At 36.1% G+C, this 15501-nt stretch overlaps 1 protein-coding gene across 2 annotated transcripts; it reads right to left on the bottom strand.

Annotated features, from left to right (window-relative positions):
• Nucleotides 1-10663: 10663 nt before the first annotated feature.
• Nucleotides 10664-13146, bottom strand: LOC127633111 (homeobox protein orthopedia B-like). 2 transcript variants are annotated; one of them, XM_052111994.1, is made up of 3 exons: nt 13031-13146; nt 12306-12697; nt 10664-11231 (listed from the first exon to the last, which is right to left on the bottom strand). In XM_052111994.1, the coding sequence occupies exons 1-3, from the start codon at nt 13065-13067 to the stop codon at nt 10722-10724; spliced, it is 939 nt and encodes a 312-aa protein (XP_051967954.1). In that variant the 5' UTR covers nt 13068-13146; the 3' UTR covers nt 10664-10721. The 2 variants fall into 2 exon arrangements, with proteins under 2 accessions (XP_051967954.1, XP_051967945.1); XM_052111985.1 differs by having other exon boundaries at nt 12992-13140.
• Between the last annotated feature and the right edge of the window lie 2355 nt (nt 13147-15501).

Below are 15501 nucleotides of genomic sequence, written 5' to 3'. Positions count from 1 at the left end.
AAAAGGTAAATTGAGAATGAAAGGATGAAAAATATTTATTTTTTTGGCATGTTAGGCCAGCAGAGAAGGCTTTGCTGGCCCTGATAATTCACCACTGGTTAAATAATAGTTTAGGAATTTAAAGTTAAAGGAATGTCTGGGTTCAATGCAATTCAATCAACAGCAATTGTTGCATAATGTTTATTACCACATACATAATTTCAACTTGTCTTTTTCTTATTAAAAGAAGAAGAAAAAGTAAAAATCTGGGCTCCTGTGAGGCACTTACAATGTAAGTGAATGGAGCCTGTCCATCAACATTAAAATACACACTGTTTAAAAAGTATAGCCACAAGACATACTTATTAAATGTGTAAACATGATTTTAGTTTGATAATAACACTTACTTACCTTATCTGTGTGAAGACGGCTGAGTTCAGAACCACCATACTACCAATACTTCTGGTACTACTTCTGCCATACGGTAGTATGCAATTCTTAACTCAGCGAGAGACTATTTAGCAGAGACTGGCCACTTCGATTGAAATGAATTGGAGACATTGGAACCCTCAGCCATAGAGATATACACATAGATGCCTCATTAGAGACTTTTTCTATGGGCCTCTATAGTAAGCTGTCCGCCATATTGGAACAGTCGAAGCCGTTTTGGCACTTTTCCACTGCACGTTACGGTTCGACTCACCTCAACTCTACTCGCTTCACTTTTCTGAGCTTGCATTTCCACTGCAGTTTAGTGCCACCTCAGCGTGGGTGGGATTATAGGTTGACCATCATAGTTGCGCCACCTCTACTGCCGTGACATCATCTGAAACACGACACAAACTGACCAAAACAATAACACAACCGCTAGCTGTTAGCTACTAGCTCATTGTGCTGCATGAAGCAGTTGTTGCATGGTAATTTTACACAAGTTAAATTGGCCTGGTTGTTTTAGAAACAAGCTTCCAGTAGCTGGTCAACTAAATAAATTGATGCTTTCAAGCAGAGTAACGTAACAAAACATATCATCCTCCATCGTCCAGGAGCCCAGGGTACTCTCCCTCCCATTGCTCGTTGGTTTAGATAGCGTCCATTTGGTTGAGCCACTTCCACTTTTCCTTGATGTTTCTGTAGTCACTTAAGTTTTTTTGACTTTTCCCTTCACTTTTGGATGGTCTGGTGGTAGCCGTGTGCGGCCAACAGCTGATAAACTTCCTGAGCTTTTTCGTTTAGCTCATCGCTAACGAGTGGACCGTCTGCACCTTGTTTATTGAGCATGGCATGGTTTTGCACACAGCCGTTTCTTTTTTCACAATTCGAAAGTCGCGTTAACAAATGATACCGCTATCGCTGTTGCTAACTTTAAAACTAGCGGGTTGATGTTGCATGTCGGAAATCCAGTGACGCTGGTAGTGACGATTCTCCCTGACAATCAGTGATCTGCAGGATTTTTAAATCACATTTAGTATCTGCTCGGAAAAATAAAACTATGCATTTCGTTTGGGATTTTATGCTGTTTTGATCTTATTTACATGTACATTTATAAATGTTACCATTAATTTGCATATACATAAGCAAAACAAATTTTAAATAAAAAATTCAGAACCTACACTTCTGTAAGTTGAAACATGAAGAAAAGATGAGAATGTGACATAAATTGGAGGCTGATTGCTGCCATCTGGTGAACAAAATATAAATAACATGACTTGAAAACCATGTCATACCAGTAACAGCCAGTAGTCTGTAGACACTTACTGTGTAGTCTGATGACTTGTAACCTACTTTTATATTTTATCAATATTTTATTATATATTTAGACATAATCAAACTAATATTTGTAAATGTCTGGCATTTTACATTTATTTGAAGTGCCAGTTTTTGAAGTTAATGTCATTATGCTTGCAATGGCGTTGCAAAGAGAAGACACAGAATAAGCATTTTTCTACCAATTATTTATTCCAAACATAAAAATGTAATAAAAGTAAATACATAATAATTTCAAGAAAATAAACATCAAGAAACAGAAATTAACTGAAAAATTCTGAAAATTCAAGTAGAGTATAAAACAGAAGAATCAGAGAAAACATTTAGCAAAAATGACTGAATACCATAGGAGGTAATACCAAGGTCCTATTAGCAATTTTAGCCATTCAGGAATGTCTACCAACCACTTTGTTAGACACGTCACTTCTTTCCAAAAACCTGCCTTTTTAAGTCATGCACACACACAGATGCTTGGAGACTGCTGTGATCAAAGATGGAACAGGACAGCAATGTCAGAGGTAAGGAAATGTAGTAAACATGCAATTTGATGTCAGCAAACTGAAACAGTTACACTGACCCTGTGTAGGTATTTATGACGTTAGATGTCAAAAGCAATAGCAGCTAAATAGTTTCCTTTTTTTCATGCTGTGTACACAGCAAATTGGTCTGTCACAGACAAGGGCAGGGGGGAAAATTTCATAAAAATGTTGGGGGAGACAATAAACATAACAATTCTCAAAAGCAATTTTTGAAGGGGACACCAATAATACAGGCAAAATTGTGCTTGCAAGGATTTTCTAATACGTTCATTGATTTTTACCTTTTATGGGCATTTTTACCTTCATAAATTTATTTTTAAACCTAATTATATGCATGCATGATCTTTTGTGTAAATTTCATAAATGTAATCAAATTAAATTATAAGAAGACACAAAAGGGCCATTACCAATCAAATTAAATAAGTATCAACAAAATATTTGTAATGGAGAGGAAACAAAGAAGCTGCATTTAAAGTAGCATTTAGATGTTTTTACACAGACATAAATAATATGACGTTTTAAAAATAAAATGTTGAATATTTATATTTGAAATGATTTAAAACATGAAAAGATACTTTAAATGTGAAATTAAAACCGCCAGTAGGAGGCAGTAAGTCACTGTTAATGAGTGAGTCATTGAGATTCATTCAACTGATTGTTCAAAAAGCTGATTCATTCAGTAAGGAAATTGTGTCTCTGTTTTCTCAGAGACGCAATTACAGTGCTGTGGCTTAGTTTTCAACTATTTTTGTTGGTAAAATGGAGCTAAAACAGGCAATATGTTGTCTAAAATGTACATCACTTAATATTAACTTCTTGTTTATTAAACTTGTATGAAATCAAAATCACATTTGTTATCATGCTGATATCTGGAGAAAAACTGCACTCTTCGTGTGATATTATATTAGATTATCTATATTAAATGATATAAACCGACTAAATCACAGTGAAAGCGTTAAAATCTACATGCGCACCCGGACTAGTCTAATCTACAAGACTAACGTTACATCACGTGTATGCGTACACTCTATGGGTGTGTGTGTGAGTGGGGATATACTACTGTATTAAACAAGCTAGGGAAACGCATAGGCTGTATTAAACAAGGGTAACGTTAAACGTTATAATCGCTAACATAGCAGACTGCATCAGTGACAAAAGTACATTGGTACACAAGTACACAATCATATATTTGTTTTTTGACATGATTTATTAATGACTCAGCATCATCTATATTAAAGAGAAAATAATCACTTCTTCCGATGTTTAAAGTGAATAAAATAATATTGACTTACTGGAGTTCCACGACTACTCAAAAACTGGAATGTGTGTGTGTCGGTGGTGAGGTAAAAGGTTCGGAGGCAGTGGACCAAAGCACTGTGAGGCAAGGGAGGGGGGACTCAAAATGTTTAAAACGTTTTTTTGTTGTTGCCCCGTTTGCATTTGTATTATTTTATTTCTTAAACAATTATTTTAAGAATATATCATTATATTATTTACAATACACATATTTTAATGATATTTTATGGAGGGACAACCCTCAGATAGGGTTTCTCACCCACGCTTATTATATCGCTTCTGAAGATATGGAATAAACCACTGGAGTCTTATGAATTACTTTTATGCTGTGTTTATGTGCATTTGGGAGCTTCAGAATGTTGGTACCCTTTTAATTGCATTGTGAGGAACTTCAGAGCTGAGATATTCTTCTAAAAATATTTGTTTGTGTTATGCAGAAGAAAGAAAGTCATACACTAATCTAGGATGGCTTGAGGGTGACTAAATGTTGAGAGAATTTTTTTTAACTATCCCTTCAACCCAGACACATAAGAAATCAGTGACTAAACATTTTAAGGGAAATTCAACAAGAATATCTTTTTAAGTCTCAATTCTCTTCTTTGATTTAAGATATATTTTATTTTTAAGTATACATTTTCATTAACCCCAATGGCCTATGTTTCACTTCAATTACACCCTGTTGGGCAAAACTACATGGGAGTTTCTGTTTCAATGTATCAAAATTAACATTGTGAATGTGTGTTCCCTTGTATTATTTGCTTTGTATGTTAAAAGCAGTTTTGGGAGGTTTACTTTTAAAATGTATTCCACTACAGATTACAGAATACATTCTGTAAAATATAATTTGTAACATATTCCATTAGATTACTCAAAGTCAGTAATGTAATCTAAATACTTTGGATTACTTCTTCAGAACTGGGAAATGTTACACTTGTTTTGACTATAAACAAGTAAATAATGTAAGAAAATTCCCTTAAATTTATATTGCGTTAAGGAATTTTTTAGATTTTTACAGAAAAACTATATTTAAAGTCTCATTAAGAATAAGATATTTGCAGTACATCTTTGCTCTTATTAAAATGTTTTACTAGAGGAAAACAAAGTTATGCTCCACTGTGCATTTTCATCATAGCTATATTGATTGTAGCTTTCTATATGATGTTAAAGGCTACATTGGTTAGCATTTCTTGTAAAAAAATACCCTAACCTCATAAAAAATTATTAACAAGGCGTGTAACCGTGTATTTATTGGATTTATGTTTCTTCTGTCAAATTATCAAGGGAAAATTCCTCAATGACATCAAATCCACCTTTTCACTCACAACAGTATGAACATGTATGAATGTAACAAATCATAAGAAAGTGATTCAATGCTGTTTGTAAGCTCTTCAGATCACATAATTTATATGTATACATTTTTTTCCATCTGAAAGGACTAAATATTAAATTAAACAAATGACAATAAAACACAAAGTAATATCTTCAGTAATCAAAATACTTTTTGAATGTAACTATTCTAAATAGCAATTATTTCAACTGTAACTGTAGTGGAATAGAGTTACTTATGTTTTATATTTGAAATATGTAATCCCGTTACATGTATTCTGTTACTCCCAAACCCTGGTTATAAGTTTATGTCATAGCTGTTATAAAAATACATTGTTTTAGTGACTACTTAAAGCAGGCCAAGACCACTTAGAAATTGTACATGACCAATTCCTAAAGCCTTTTTAGTGCTGTCAAGCCTAAAGCATGACAGCACTTATAAGATGGCTAATATACAGTATATTTAAGATCACAACTTCTACGGATTAAATTGGATGTTGATTGCGTTATAATGCATTACACTCTTTCAGGTATAACAATGTTATAACTCTGAATCAGATTATATTGCATTATAACTGTTCCTTTTTTATGAGAAGTTATAACATATTATGAGGTGTGTTATCACCCCCATGCTTCACAGTAGGGATGGTGTTCTTGGGATGGTACTCATCATTCTTCTTCCTCCAAACACGGTTAGTGGAATTATGACCAAAAAGTTCTATTTTGGTTTCATCTGACCACATGACTTTCTCCCATGACTCCTCTGGATCATCCAAATGGTCATTGGCAAACTTAAGACGGGCCTTGACATGTGCTGGTTTAAGCAGGGGAACCTTCCGTGCCATGCATGATTTCAAACCATGACGTCTTGGTGTATTACCAACAGTAACCTTGGAAATGGTGGTCCCAGCTCTTTTCAGGTCATTGACCAGCTCCTCCCGTGTAGTTCTGGGCTGATTTCTCACCTTTCTTAGGATCATTGAGACCCCACGAGGTGAGATCTTGCATGGAGCCCCAGTCCGAGGAAGATTGACAGTCATGTTTAGCTTCTTCCATTTTCTAATGATTGCTCCAACAGTGGACCTTTTTTCACCAAGCTGCTTGGCAATTTCCCGTAGCCCTTTCCAGCCTTGTGGAGGTGTACAATTTTGTCTCTAGTGTCTTTGGACAGCTCTTGGTCTTGGCCATGTTAGTAGTTGGATTCTTACTGATTGTATGGGGTGGACAGGTGTCTTTATGCAGCTAACGACCTCAAACAGGTGCATCTAATTTAGGATAATAAATGGAGTGGAGGTGGACATTTTAAAGGCAGACTAACAGGTCTTTGAGGGTCAGAATTCTAGCTGATAGACAGGTGTTCAAATACTTATTTGCAGCTGTATCATACAAATAAATAGTTAAAAAATCATATATTGTGATTTCTGGATTTTATTTTTTAGATTATGTCTCTCACAGTGGACATGCACCTACGATGACAATTTCAGACCCCTCCATGATTTCCAAGTGGGAGAACTTGCAAAATAGCAGGGTGTTCAAATACTTATTTTCCTCACTGTACGTACTGTAAATGTGGGACAGATGTTTTGTGTACAGAAGTGGCATGCAAATTCAAAAGAATTACAGTAGGCTACAGGTCCAAATATCATGGACTGGCCTGTCTGGCTTCAATAGTAGAAACCTTGTCCCCAGAGTAAATTCCTTAACTGAAAGTGAATTGATCTAGTAAAGATATCAATATAATACATAGATATAAATGCCATTATAAGTAGGGATGGGTACCAAAACCCGGTTTTGAACGGGCCCCGCTGCTAAATTATTAAAGACCGTAGTAAACCTACATTTGATTAAAAAAAAACAGCCAAACTGGACTTACATCAATCTAACATCACTAAGCATTTAACAGAGTGAATTTACATGACAAAGTAATCGACTGTACGCATAGTGACCACTAAAATGAATGTATTTATGCTATAGAGTTCATGCCACCTGAAATGTAAAGTGAGCGAGAGAATGTGCGATGTGACTGCTCACACATACATTTAAATTTTTACATTTTGATTGATAAAATGTATTTCAACTGAGGCATTTACATTTCAAAATAAACATAAAGATCAAATGTATGAATGCACACTGGAGCTTGTTGTCTAATCTTTACAGTGCACAAATAATGTTTCTAAATCACCAGCAGATGGCGATATGTTAACGTGTGATGGACGTGTTCTCAGTTCTCCACCATAAATAAATATGTTGTTTTGTGGTCCATAATAAAAATCGCCGTGTTATTAGTGAGATTATAGCCCAGTTTTGCTCATTATGTCTATAGATCATAAATCACAGAGGTAGTGCCAGATTAAACGCACACACACACACACACACACACACACACACTGTATTTCCCCTCTTAAATAAACAATGACAAGAAATCGTTCTCAAGTTCAAGTTTCAAGTTTAGGTTTGTCTTATTGCCATACGAGTCAAATACAGACATTTCAATGGCATGTCTGCACTGCAGAGTAAATACAAACAAATTTTAGACAACACACTTTAAACATGTTCTCCAGTTATTGTTCATATTGCTTGCATTAGGAAAATAGACCTAATTGCACATCATTCTTTTGGTTAATTCTGTTTTAAAACTGCTAGGGAGTTGCAGATAGCCTGTCCCAGTCTGAGACAGAGAGAATCCTCCTGTTGGTCACGGCTGTGTGCTCTGTGTGGATTAAGATGGCATCCCGCTGATGTCTGTGACCTTCATGGTGGCTTACTCCTCTGCCAGGCACTGATTTCTGATTTAGTGCTGCTCTTGTCAGGGCTGTGAGATGCTTTCCATGCACTGACAGAGCAGCTCAAGGGTAAGTGTGGACAGGTTAGTTGAATTAAGAGCACAGAGAGAGTTTAGAAAAGCAAGGACTGGTGTGTGTGCTTTAGAAGTGCACTTTCTCTTTCTACTTGTACTGTTATATTTGGTATTTTGAGGCATCATTTTTCATGTTGACATTTATCACATATACAAAGTGGAGCATGATATTGTGAAATTAATATTTTTACGCATTCTTTTAATTCACTTATCTTTGTGCCTGTATCACTATTTCATTACCACACAAACAAATTCCAGGAAAATAACAAGAACATATCCAGTGGCCCTTTCTTAATAAACGAGACAGCTGAAAATATTCTATAAATAATGATTGTACCAATACAAATAACAGTTTTGACAAAATCCCATCCATTCAGTTTAAGCGATCTCCTTATTATCATCATATTCTATTTTAATAATGAGACTCTGGTGCGTTTTCCTTAAAGTGATGAAAAACTCCAGTGAACAGAGCATGCATTCACAGGGGGACCAGAGAGGCAGAGGGTCTCTCAGAGCAGATGCTAAAACAGATGATGATGGATGTCTACATGGAGACTGTTAAATGATCAGGGGAGGCTTGTGTAGACTACATTTTCAAGTGTTTCATGAAATCTTATATGCAAATTTACAGAACAATTTGCTTCACATTGATGGAGGGAGTCTGCTTTTGTATTTAGCTTGTTTTATTTGGAGATTTTAGATAGTTCCTTGTGTTGTATGTGTTTTACATGTCAAATGTGAATAGAGTGGACTACTGGACACCTTCAAATCCTTAGTTAACAGCTTTTGATATGATGTTATAACAGATAATACAGTGAGTGTTTGATTTGTATTTTTACATTGCATTAGTCCAGGTTTTTCTGGGTGTTTAGTCAATTGAAACTGACGCGTTTTAGAAACTGATGTGACAGCAAATAGTTCTCTTCTTACACTTCATAAAGGCAATTTGCTAAATGGGACACAATCTGACCATTGCATTAGAGACAGGTCACACAGATGCTTGTGGGCTGTTGTACCTCCCCAATGGCAACTATTTTGAACAACACAAAGAGAGAACGATAAAAAAGCATGGTCCACTAATTGGATATAATCTTACTCCAATATAAAGAGCAAGATAGTTTTGTTGAGTCCATAAGCAGATAAGTTTGCATCACTGAATGAAATGTCTGTGTTAAATGCCCACTTGTTTACAATAGTATCAGAAATTCTTCCAGGAGTTGTAAAATGTTCCTTTGAGTCCTTACCTTATGCATTCAGATGCATCATAGGAAAAGCTTAAGAGGTATTTTATGGAACCTTTCAATTACAGTGTTCTGTGCATTCTTCTTGTGTTTTATCTCGGGCTTATGAAAACAAGGCAACCCTACATCAGAAAAGAAACCAAACCTCCTCAACAACACTCACACAGGCAAGCTGAAAGTAAACACCATTGTGAGTTCAAAACCTCACTAGTGTAAAAATTTGTATAACCTGTGACACGTGTTTTTTTTTTTTTGTAAGACATAAGTTGATAACACTTGACAAGGTTCTGTTCGTTTACATTATTTAATGCAGTGAACAAGCAATTAACAATACAGTGTTTACAACATGTATTAATCTTTGTTAAAAATACAATTGTTTGTTGTGAGTTCATTAATAGTGCATTAACTAATGTTAGCAAACACTAGTTTTGATTTTAAAAAGTGATTTTAAATTGTATTTGTATAGGTTGAAATTAACATTAACTAAGATTAATTAATGTTGTAAAATTATCGCTCATTGTTAGTTCATCTTACAATGTTGTTGACTAATGGAAACAAATGGAAACTTATTGTAAAGTGTTACCCATTATAATTTATGTCAAATTTGTTGTGCTAAATTGCAGAGATTGTGTTGTTGGTCCTGGACAGTGATAAGATATATATTTTTTTGTTTTGTTTTTTTAAACATAATATGTGCAAAGATGTAAAATTTACTCAGACAAATATAAATTCGGATTTTCACAGATTAGTCCATAGACATTTCCAGGTATAAACACAACTTTCAAGTCTTTCAAGTCATTTTGAGTTAAACTTTCTTTCTGGTCTGCTTTCATAAATATAAATTATTAAAATTAAAATATATCCTGAATGTATATAGTTTGTCATGGTGCCAATATAATTAGAAAATGTACTTATTGTATTTCAAAATTCCTTAGGACTTTTACAGAGATCACATACCATTCTGAAATTCTTACAATTATTTTATTCACCCACTTACAATCATTGATATAAACCTTCCCAATTCTGTTGAATTTGGTAAGATAAACATTTACGAAAACCATGTTTCAGTAATAAGTACAGACAGTATGTTAAAACATATCACAAACATACCAGCAGATAACAAGAGATTTCTTATCTACACAAACACTCAAGTTCACTTTGCTTAATGTAAACAACTTCTCGTTGATCCTGGTTCAAATATCACATGCAGCTGGATCTGATTATTTGGAAATTGGTTCATAATTTAAGGTGTAGCTTGACAAATCGGGAAACTCCACGCGCAATCTGTCATGCGCACATGCCCTCAGAATCGTGTCCTTTGACATTTAGTATATTTAAAAAATAATGTCATTAAACAGTGAAATAATGATACTTTATGAACAAGAGGCATAATCTTTTAAAATAAATACTCATAAATAAATAAACAAATAAACAACCCGCCATTGTTCATCAAATAAATAGCTACGAAACGAAATAAATAACTGAACCTGACCGAATGCAACACATAAATAAATTACAAACATTTCAAACTTTAAACCTAGTCTACATCAGCTGTATATTTAAGCATTGTCTGGGGTATGTTGAGATTCCAGCATCCAGCCAGGCTGCCAAGTGTAGCCTAATTTCACAGCTATAACCTCATATCCTGAGTGTTCCGTGACTGTTCTTCAGGAATTCTTCGGGTTTACAGTGACAGAAAGGATATCTCGGATGCTGAAATTAGGTGAAACTCATTGAAACCGTGTGCTCAAGTGCTTTACGGCGCAGGGATGCGATACTAGTCCCTCTCCACATGTCACTGTCCGGGGAGCTACACAGCTGAGGTGAGCCGGTCACATTCGTTGGACCCGACAGGGAAGCGGGCACCATCCCTGGAAACGTGGGTTGATACAGATGCGACTGAAGGCCAGAACCGTTTGATGACAAGCTGCTGGAAAGGCCCATGGAATTTGGAGGGGGACCAGCTCCGAGACTGCACTGGGACAGGGACTGTGCCATCGCCTGCTGTCGGCCCAGTGCGGGCGGTATTTGCAGCTGTGAGACTCCATGCATCCCTGCGGTTGCCCAACGTGTGTCGTTGGCATGAAAAGAGCAGAGACTATCGCCCATAGCAGCCGCAGACGAAAACTGAGGCAAACCGTGCGTTGGCAGCAAAGTGCCCGGCGCCCGGAAAACGTTGGCGGTCTTCTTGCGCTTCTTCCATTTAGCACGTCGATTCTGAAACCACACCTGAAATCAAAAAGAAAAACAAACACTTAGAAAGTCACGCATTTCGTTGGTAAATTTGAATTGTAGCCAGATATCATTTAATCACTCACAAAAATAAACAGAATATCGAACAAATAAACAAGCACTTTGTTGCAATTGGTTGAAATTGTTCGCTAAAAGGCAAGCGCTTATAATTTGATAGAGGTGGTGTTATTTTCCAGCACTGCGTGAATTCAGAGCTGTTTTTGAGACATTGTAAATATGAAGGTTTAGTCAAAATCATGGTTCTTGATGCATTAGATGTTTACGCTGTATGTATAATTTGACATACTGCAATCTTCATAGACATTTAGCCAAAAAGCATTTTCTTATTCCAATATAAAAAAGAGAGCAATGTTTTGTAGACAGCCGGCAATTAAGTCGTTACAGTTAATGGCACATTATAGGAGACAAATAGTTTGATAGCCTCCGTAATACATCATTAAACCTGTGTTGAGTGAGCTCACAACAAGCCTCCTTATTTCGACGAATTATTATTGTCAAACCCGGTCAAATGAATGCGTTTCTATAATTTATAATTTGCTTTTTCACATTGTTGTTAACGATAATAGGCCTACTAAAAAATCGCCTTCAATGATAGAAGTGTCGGCTCCTTATTTTATTTGTATTTTTCCTGTTTACTGGAATTTAGCCTTCACTTTGTTGGCATTGATGCCATGCTTTTTTTGCCAACAAAATAATAAGCTGTAAAAAAAAAAAAAAAAGAACGAGTTTTTATAAATTAATTGTTTCCACGTTGTATTTTGGCACATCCGTTAATACTGTAATTGTACAACGACCGTCCGGCAACATTGCGTTTTTATATTGGTATTTTAGGCATGACAATATAGGCTACTATTGGATATTTATTTTTTTGCTTTTGTTTGTTTTTCTTTTTAGTAATAAATTGCTTTGCAGTTCTAGTTAGAAATGTTCATTCCCACTTGTTTTGTATACAAGCTCTATTTTCTATTCCCTTTGCTTTCAGTGGGATGTGTGTCGGATAAGCCGCTAATGCTCTGATGCCCATAGCCGAGCAGGTTCACTTTGCCTCACCTGCACTCTTGACTCCGTTAAACCAATCCTTAATGCAAGTTCCTCTCTCATGAAGATATCAGGGTAGTGTGTTTTAGCAAAGCTCCTTTCTAACTCGTTCAGCTGCGCCGGAGTAAACCGGGTCCTGTGGCGTTTCTGTTTCTGTTGGTTTTGCCCGCCCGGCTGATTAGAGTTTTGCTGTTGCTGCTTTTCTTGGTCTTTGACGTTCACCTGCTGCGTTCCATTAGAATTGGATCCACCATTACTTATGTCTTCCCCGGGGAGCAGAGTGGTCCCCTCCACAGTCTCTGTACCAGAAGAAAGATCGCCGGGATGTCCAGAGTCAGTCCCACCAAGTCTACACTTGTAAGCTTCTCGGTGCCCGAGAATCTCGACTGCAGCATCCTTCATCCCTGTGGAAGCACATGTGAACAATTTAGCTTTCTTTACAAGAGCCAGGACCATACTCATATTAACATTAGGCTATATGACAGAAAGCTTCACAAAAAAACACATATTTCCTCTAATTTCAAATTACGTCACAAACATTGTTCAAGCATCGCATTCCATCCATTTTTAAGTGAGTTGATTGAATTGATCTGGTAGCTAATTAACCAACATTGCAAGTAAACAGAGTACAAATCGAGACACACGATTATAACTATCACATTAGTTTACTGTAAAGACTGAAAAATCCTCTAGCTTACAGTGGAGTTGAAGACTGGAGTTTGGTGGCGATAACTCACCGAGGCGAGTATCCAAGAGTTCAGCATGAGAGAGCATTGCGCACTGCTGGAGTCACAACTGCTTCCCAAACTACTCTTCAACTTTTAACCGTTTAACATGCACATCGAGCTCAAATGAAGGAAAGTCGTCAGTGCATTTAAAAGGCGGTTCCATGTATTATACTGTTCTTTAGAGAGATTGGGAGGCGCTTAACAGTTGGATGTGCCCGTGAGCTTCTACAAATTGGAACCAATCAGAATTGAGGGTTGAAAATGTCAGACTTCCAACCGCTAACATCCACAAACCGGCCATACCTACAGTTGCTCTCGTTCTTTCCCAATCCGATTTATCACCCCTGTATAATAGGCTACATGTTAAATTACTTCATAATCATGGCAAATAACGAGAGAATAATAAATCTCCCTGCATTGAGCAAAAAGAAGACTTCACCAAATGTTGATAAGACAACTTAAATGCATGTCAATGCAATATCAAAGAGGCACCTTTTGTAAAGTCAATATCTTATTACAACTCCACTTTCGCATCGGGTGCAGAACTGTGATCTTTGCTTGTTTTCGTGTGAAGGTCGTTACTCTATGTGCTGCGTCAGGTGGTTATTTCATTGCTATCCAGAGTTCCAGCTTTATTTGAGTGGAATCCATCTATCAAAAACGATGAATTCTTAGAGGCAGCTAACAACACATCCAAGGTACATTTCTAACCAGTCGTTTTCAAGACCATTAAGCATTTGAAGTAATTATGCCAAATCTATGAGCTTTCATCTCAATTATTACAGTGAAATCTGAATAACGCGTGGTAGTTTAGCTGCGTTTAGATATATTACAAGAAGGTGGTGTAAATCACGTTTGAAGTCGCCTAATTTATTTCGGTAAAGTCTTGGGATGAAACAGTGAAACAGGCGACTGATGCTTTAGTTGTAGGCCTAGGCTATCGACGTTTCATCGGCGCAAGTAATTGTATTTATTTAATTCAAACTCGCTTACATACATTGCCTAATTTAATCCATTCAGCGAAAGCACATTCGGCAGTTTGTCAAGATTTCAGCGTATTATTTGTGTAGGCTATGTATGTGTGTGTGTGTGTGTGTGTGTGTGTGTGTGTGTGTGTGTGTGGGTGTGTGTGTGTGCAATCAGTCAGTGTTCATTTCGTTTTATTGCATGAATTTCCATGACCATCCGTTGGACTAATAAGAGTAATTAGAAACACAAAGGATTTCGGTATCTCGGATATCCCTCTGCAGAACCAACCAAATGTCGTCATATTTCGCTTTTATCAGCATGTTAACAGGTTTGGGTTCATCGTGTGATCCTGTAACGTAGTTTTAATATATCTAAATATCCGCTTTTATGCTAGTAATAGGCTATGTAATAATATAAACCGACGATATATCGATGAAATCAACCTATTTTTTAAATAATGTTAATATGACATCGGATAACCATTTTACTGGATTAAAACGCGGCGTGACAGAAGGTTCTTGAACGAAAAATCAATAAAAATAGATGGACTTTTATTTCGTCAACAGCAAGCTTATTTCTAATTACAGCTGCAAGTCTTATACATCACTCTATATCTAAGATAAATCATGAAAGCATCATGTACCTAATATGCCTTTCGTACAATACCTTTTTAATAATGCAAATTTGATCTTGCCAATTATAATGAAAATTATAGATTTTTTATGAAGATTTTTAATATTAGTTGAAAGATGAAGTTGCCATTATATATATATATATATATATATATATATATATATATATATATATATATATATATATATATATATATATATATACACACACACACACACACACACACACACACACACACACACACACACACACACACACACACACTCACACATGTTGTGTTTCCATGTTTTATGGGGACTTTCCATAGACATAATGGTTTTTATACTGTACAAACTTTATATTCTATCCCCTAAACCTAACCCTACCCCTAAACCTAACCCTCACAGAAAACATTCTGCATTTTTACATTTTCAAAAAACATAATTTAGTATGATTTATAAGCTGTTTTCCTCATGGGGACCGACAAAATGTCCCCACAAGGTCAAACATTTCGGGTTTTACTATCCTTATGGGGACATTTGGTCCCCACAAAGTGATAAATACACGCTCACACATACACACACACACACATACACACAAAACACACACACACATATATACATGACATATTTTTTGAAATTTGTAAACGTGAATGTTCTTGTTTCGAGAGTCTTATTAACACACATAGTACATTTTCTTTTCATTCGTACTTATTTATTTTGTGTAAATTAACATTGCGGTTTGACATAGGTTGGATAATGAACCAAAGGGCTCACCATATCCTTACCGTGAAATAAGTGAATTGGAAAGTAACACAACTGCTGCTCGGGTCCTCTCCCATTAAAGCCTATATGACCCCCGTCGCATCTCACACTGTGATTAGACTTGGTGCCCTCCAT

This window comes from Xyrauchen texanus, chromosome 3 (genome assembly GCF_025860055.1).
Source record: "Xyrauchen texanus isolate HMW12.3.18 chromosome 3, RBS_HiC_50CHRs, whole genome shotgun sequence".
In the NCBI taxonomy this organism is placed as follows: domain Eukaryota; kingdom Metazoa; phylum Chordata; class Actinopteri; order Cypriniformes; family Catostomidae; genus Xyrauchen; species Xyrauchen texanus.
The sequence above is the reverse complement of the archived record's forward strand: the minus strand, read 5'-3'. Positions and strand labels throughout refer to the sequence as shown.

Excerpts from the sequence above, each read along its gene's own strand:
- LOC127633111 (XM_052111985.1), bottom strand. The coding sequence starts at position 13,067 with ATGCTCTCTCATGCTGAACTCTTGGATACTCGCCTCGGTGAGTTATCG. Across the intron at positions 12,698-12,991 it reads CTCCAGTCTTCAACTCCACT|GGATGAAGGATGCTGCAGTC; the intron begins GTAAGCTAGAGG and ends GTGCTTCCACAG. Across the intron at positions 11,232-12,305 it reads TAACGGAGTCAAGAGTGCAG|GTGTGGTTTCAGAATCGACG; the intron begins GTGAGGCAAAGT and ends TTTTGATTTCAG.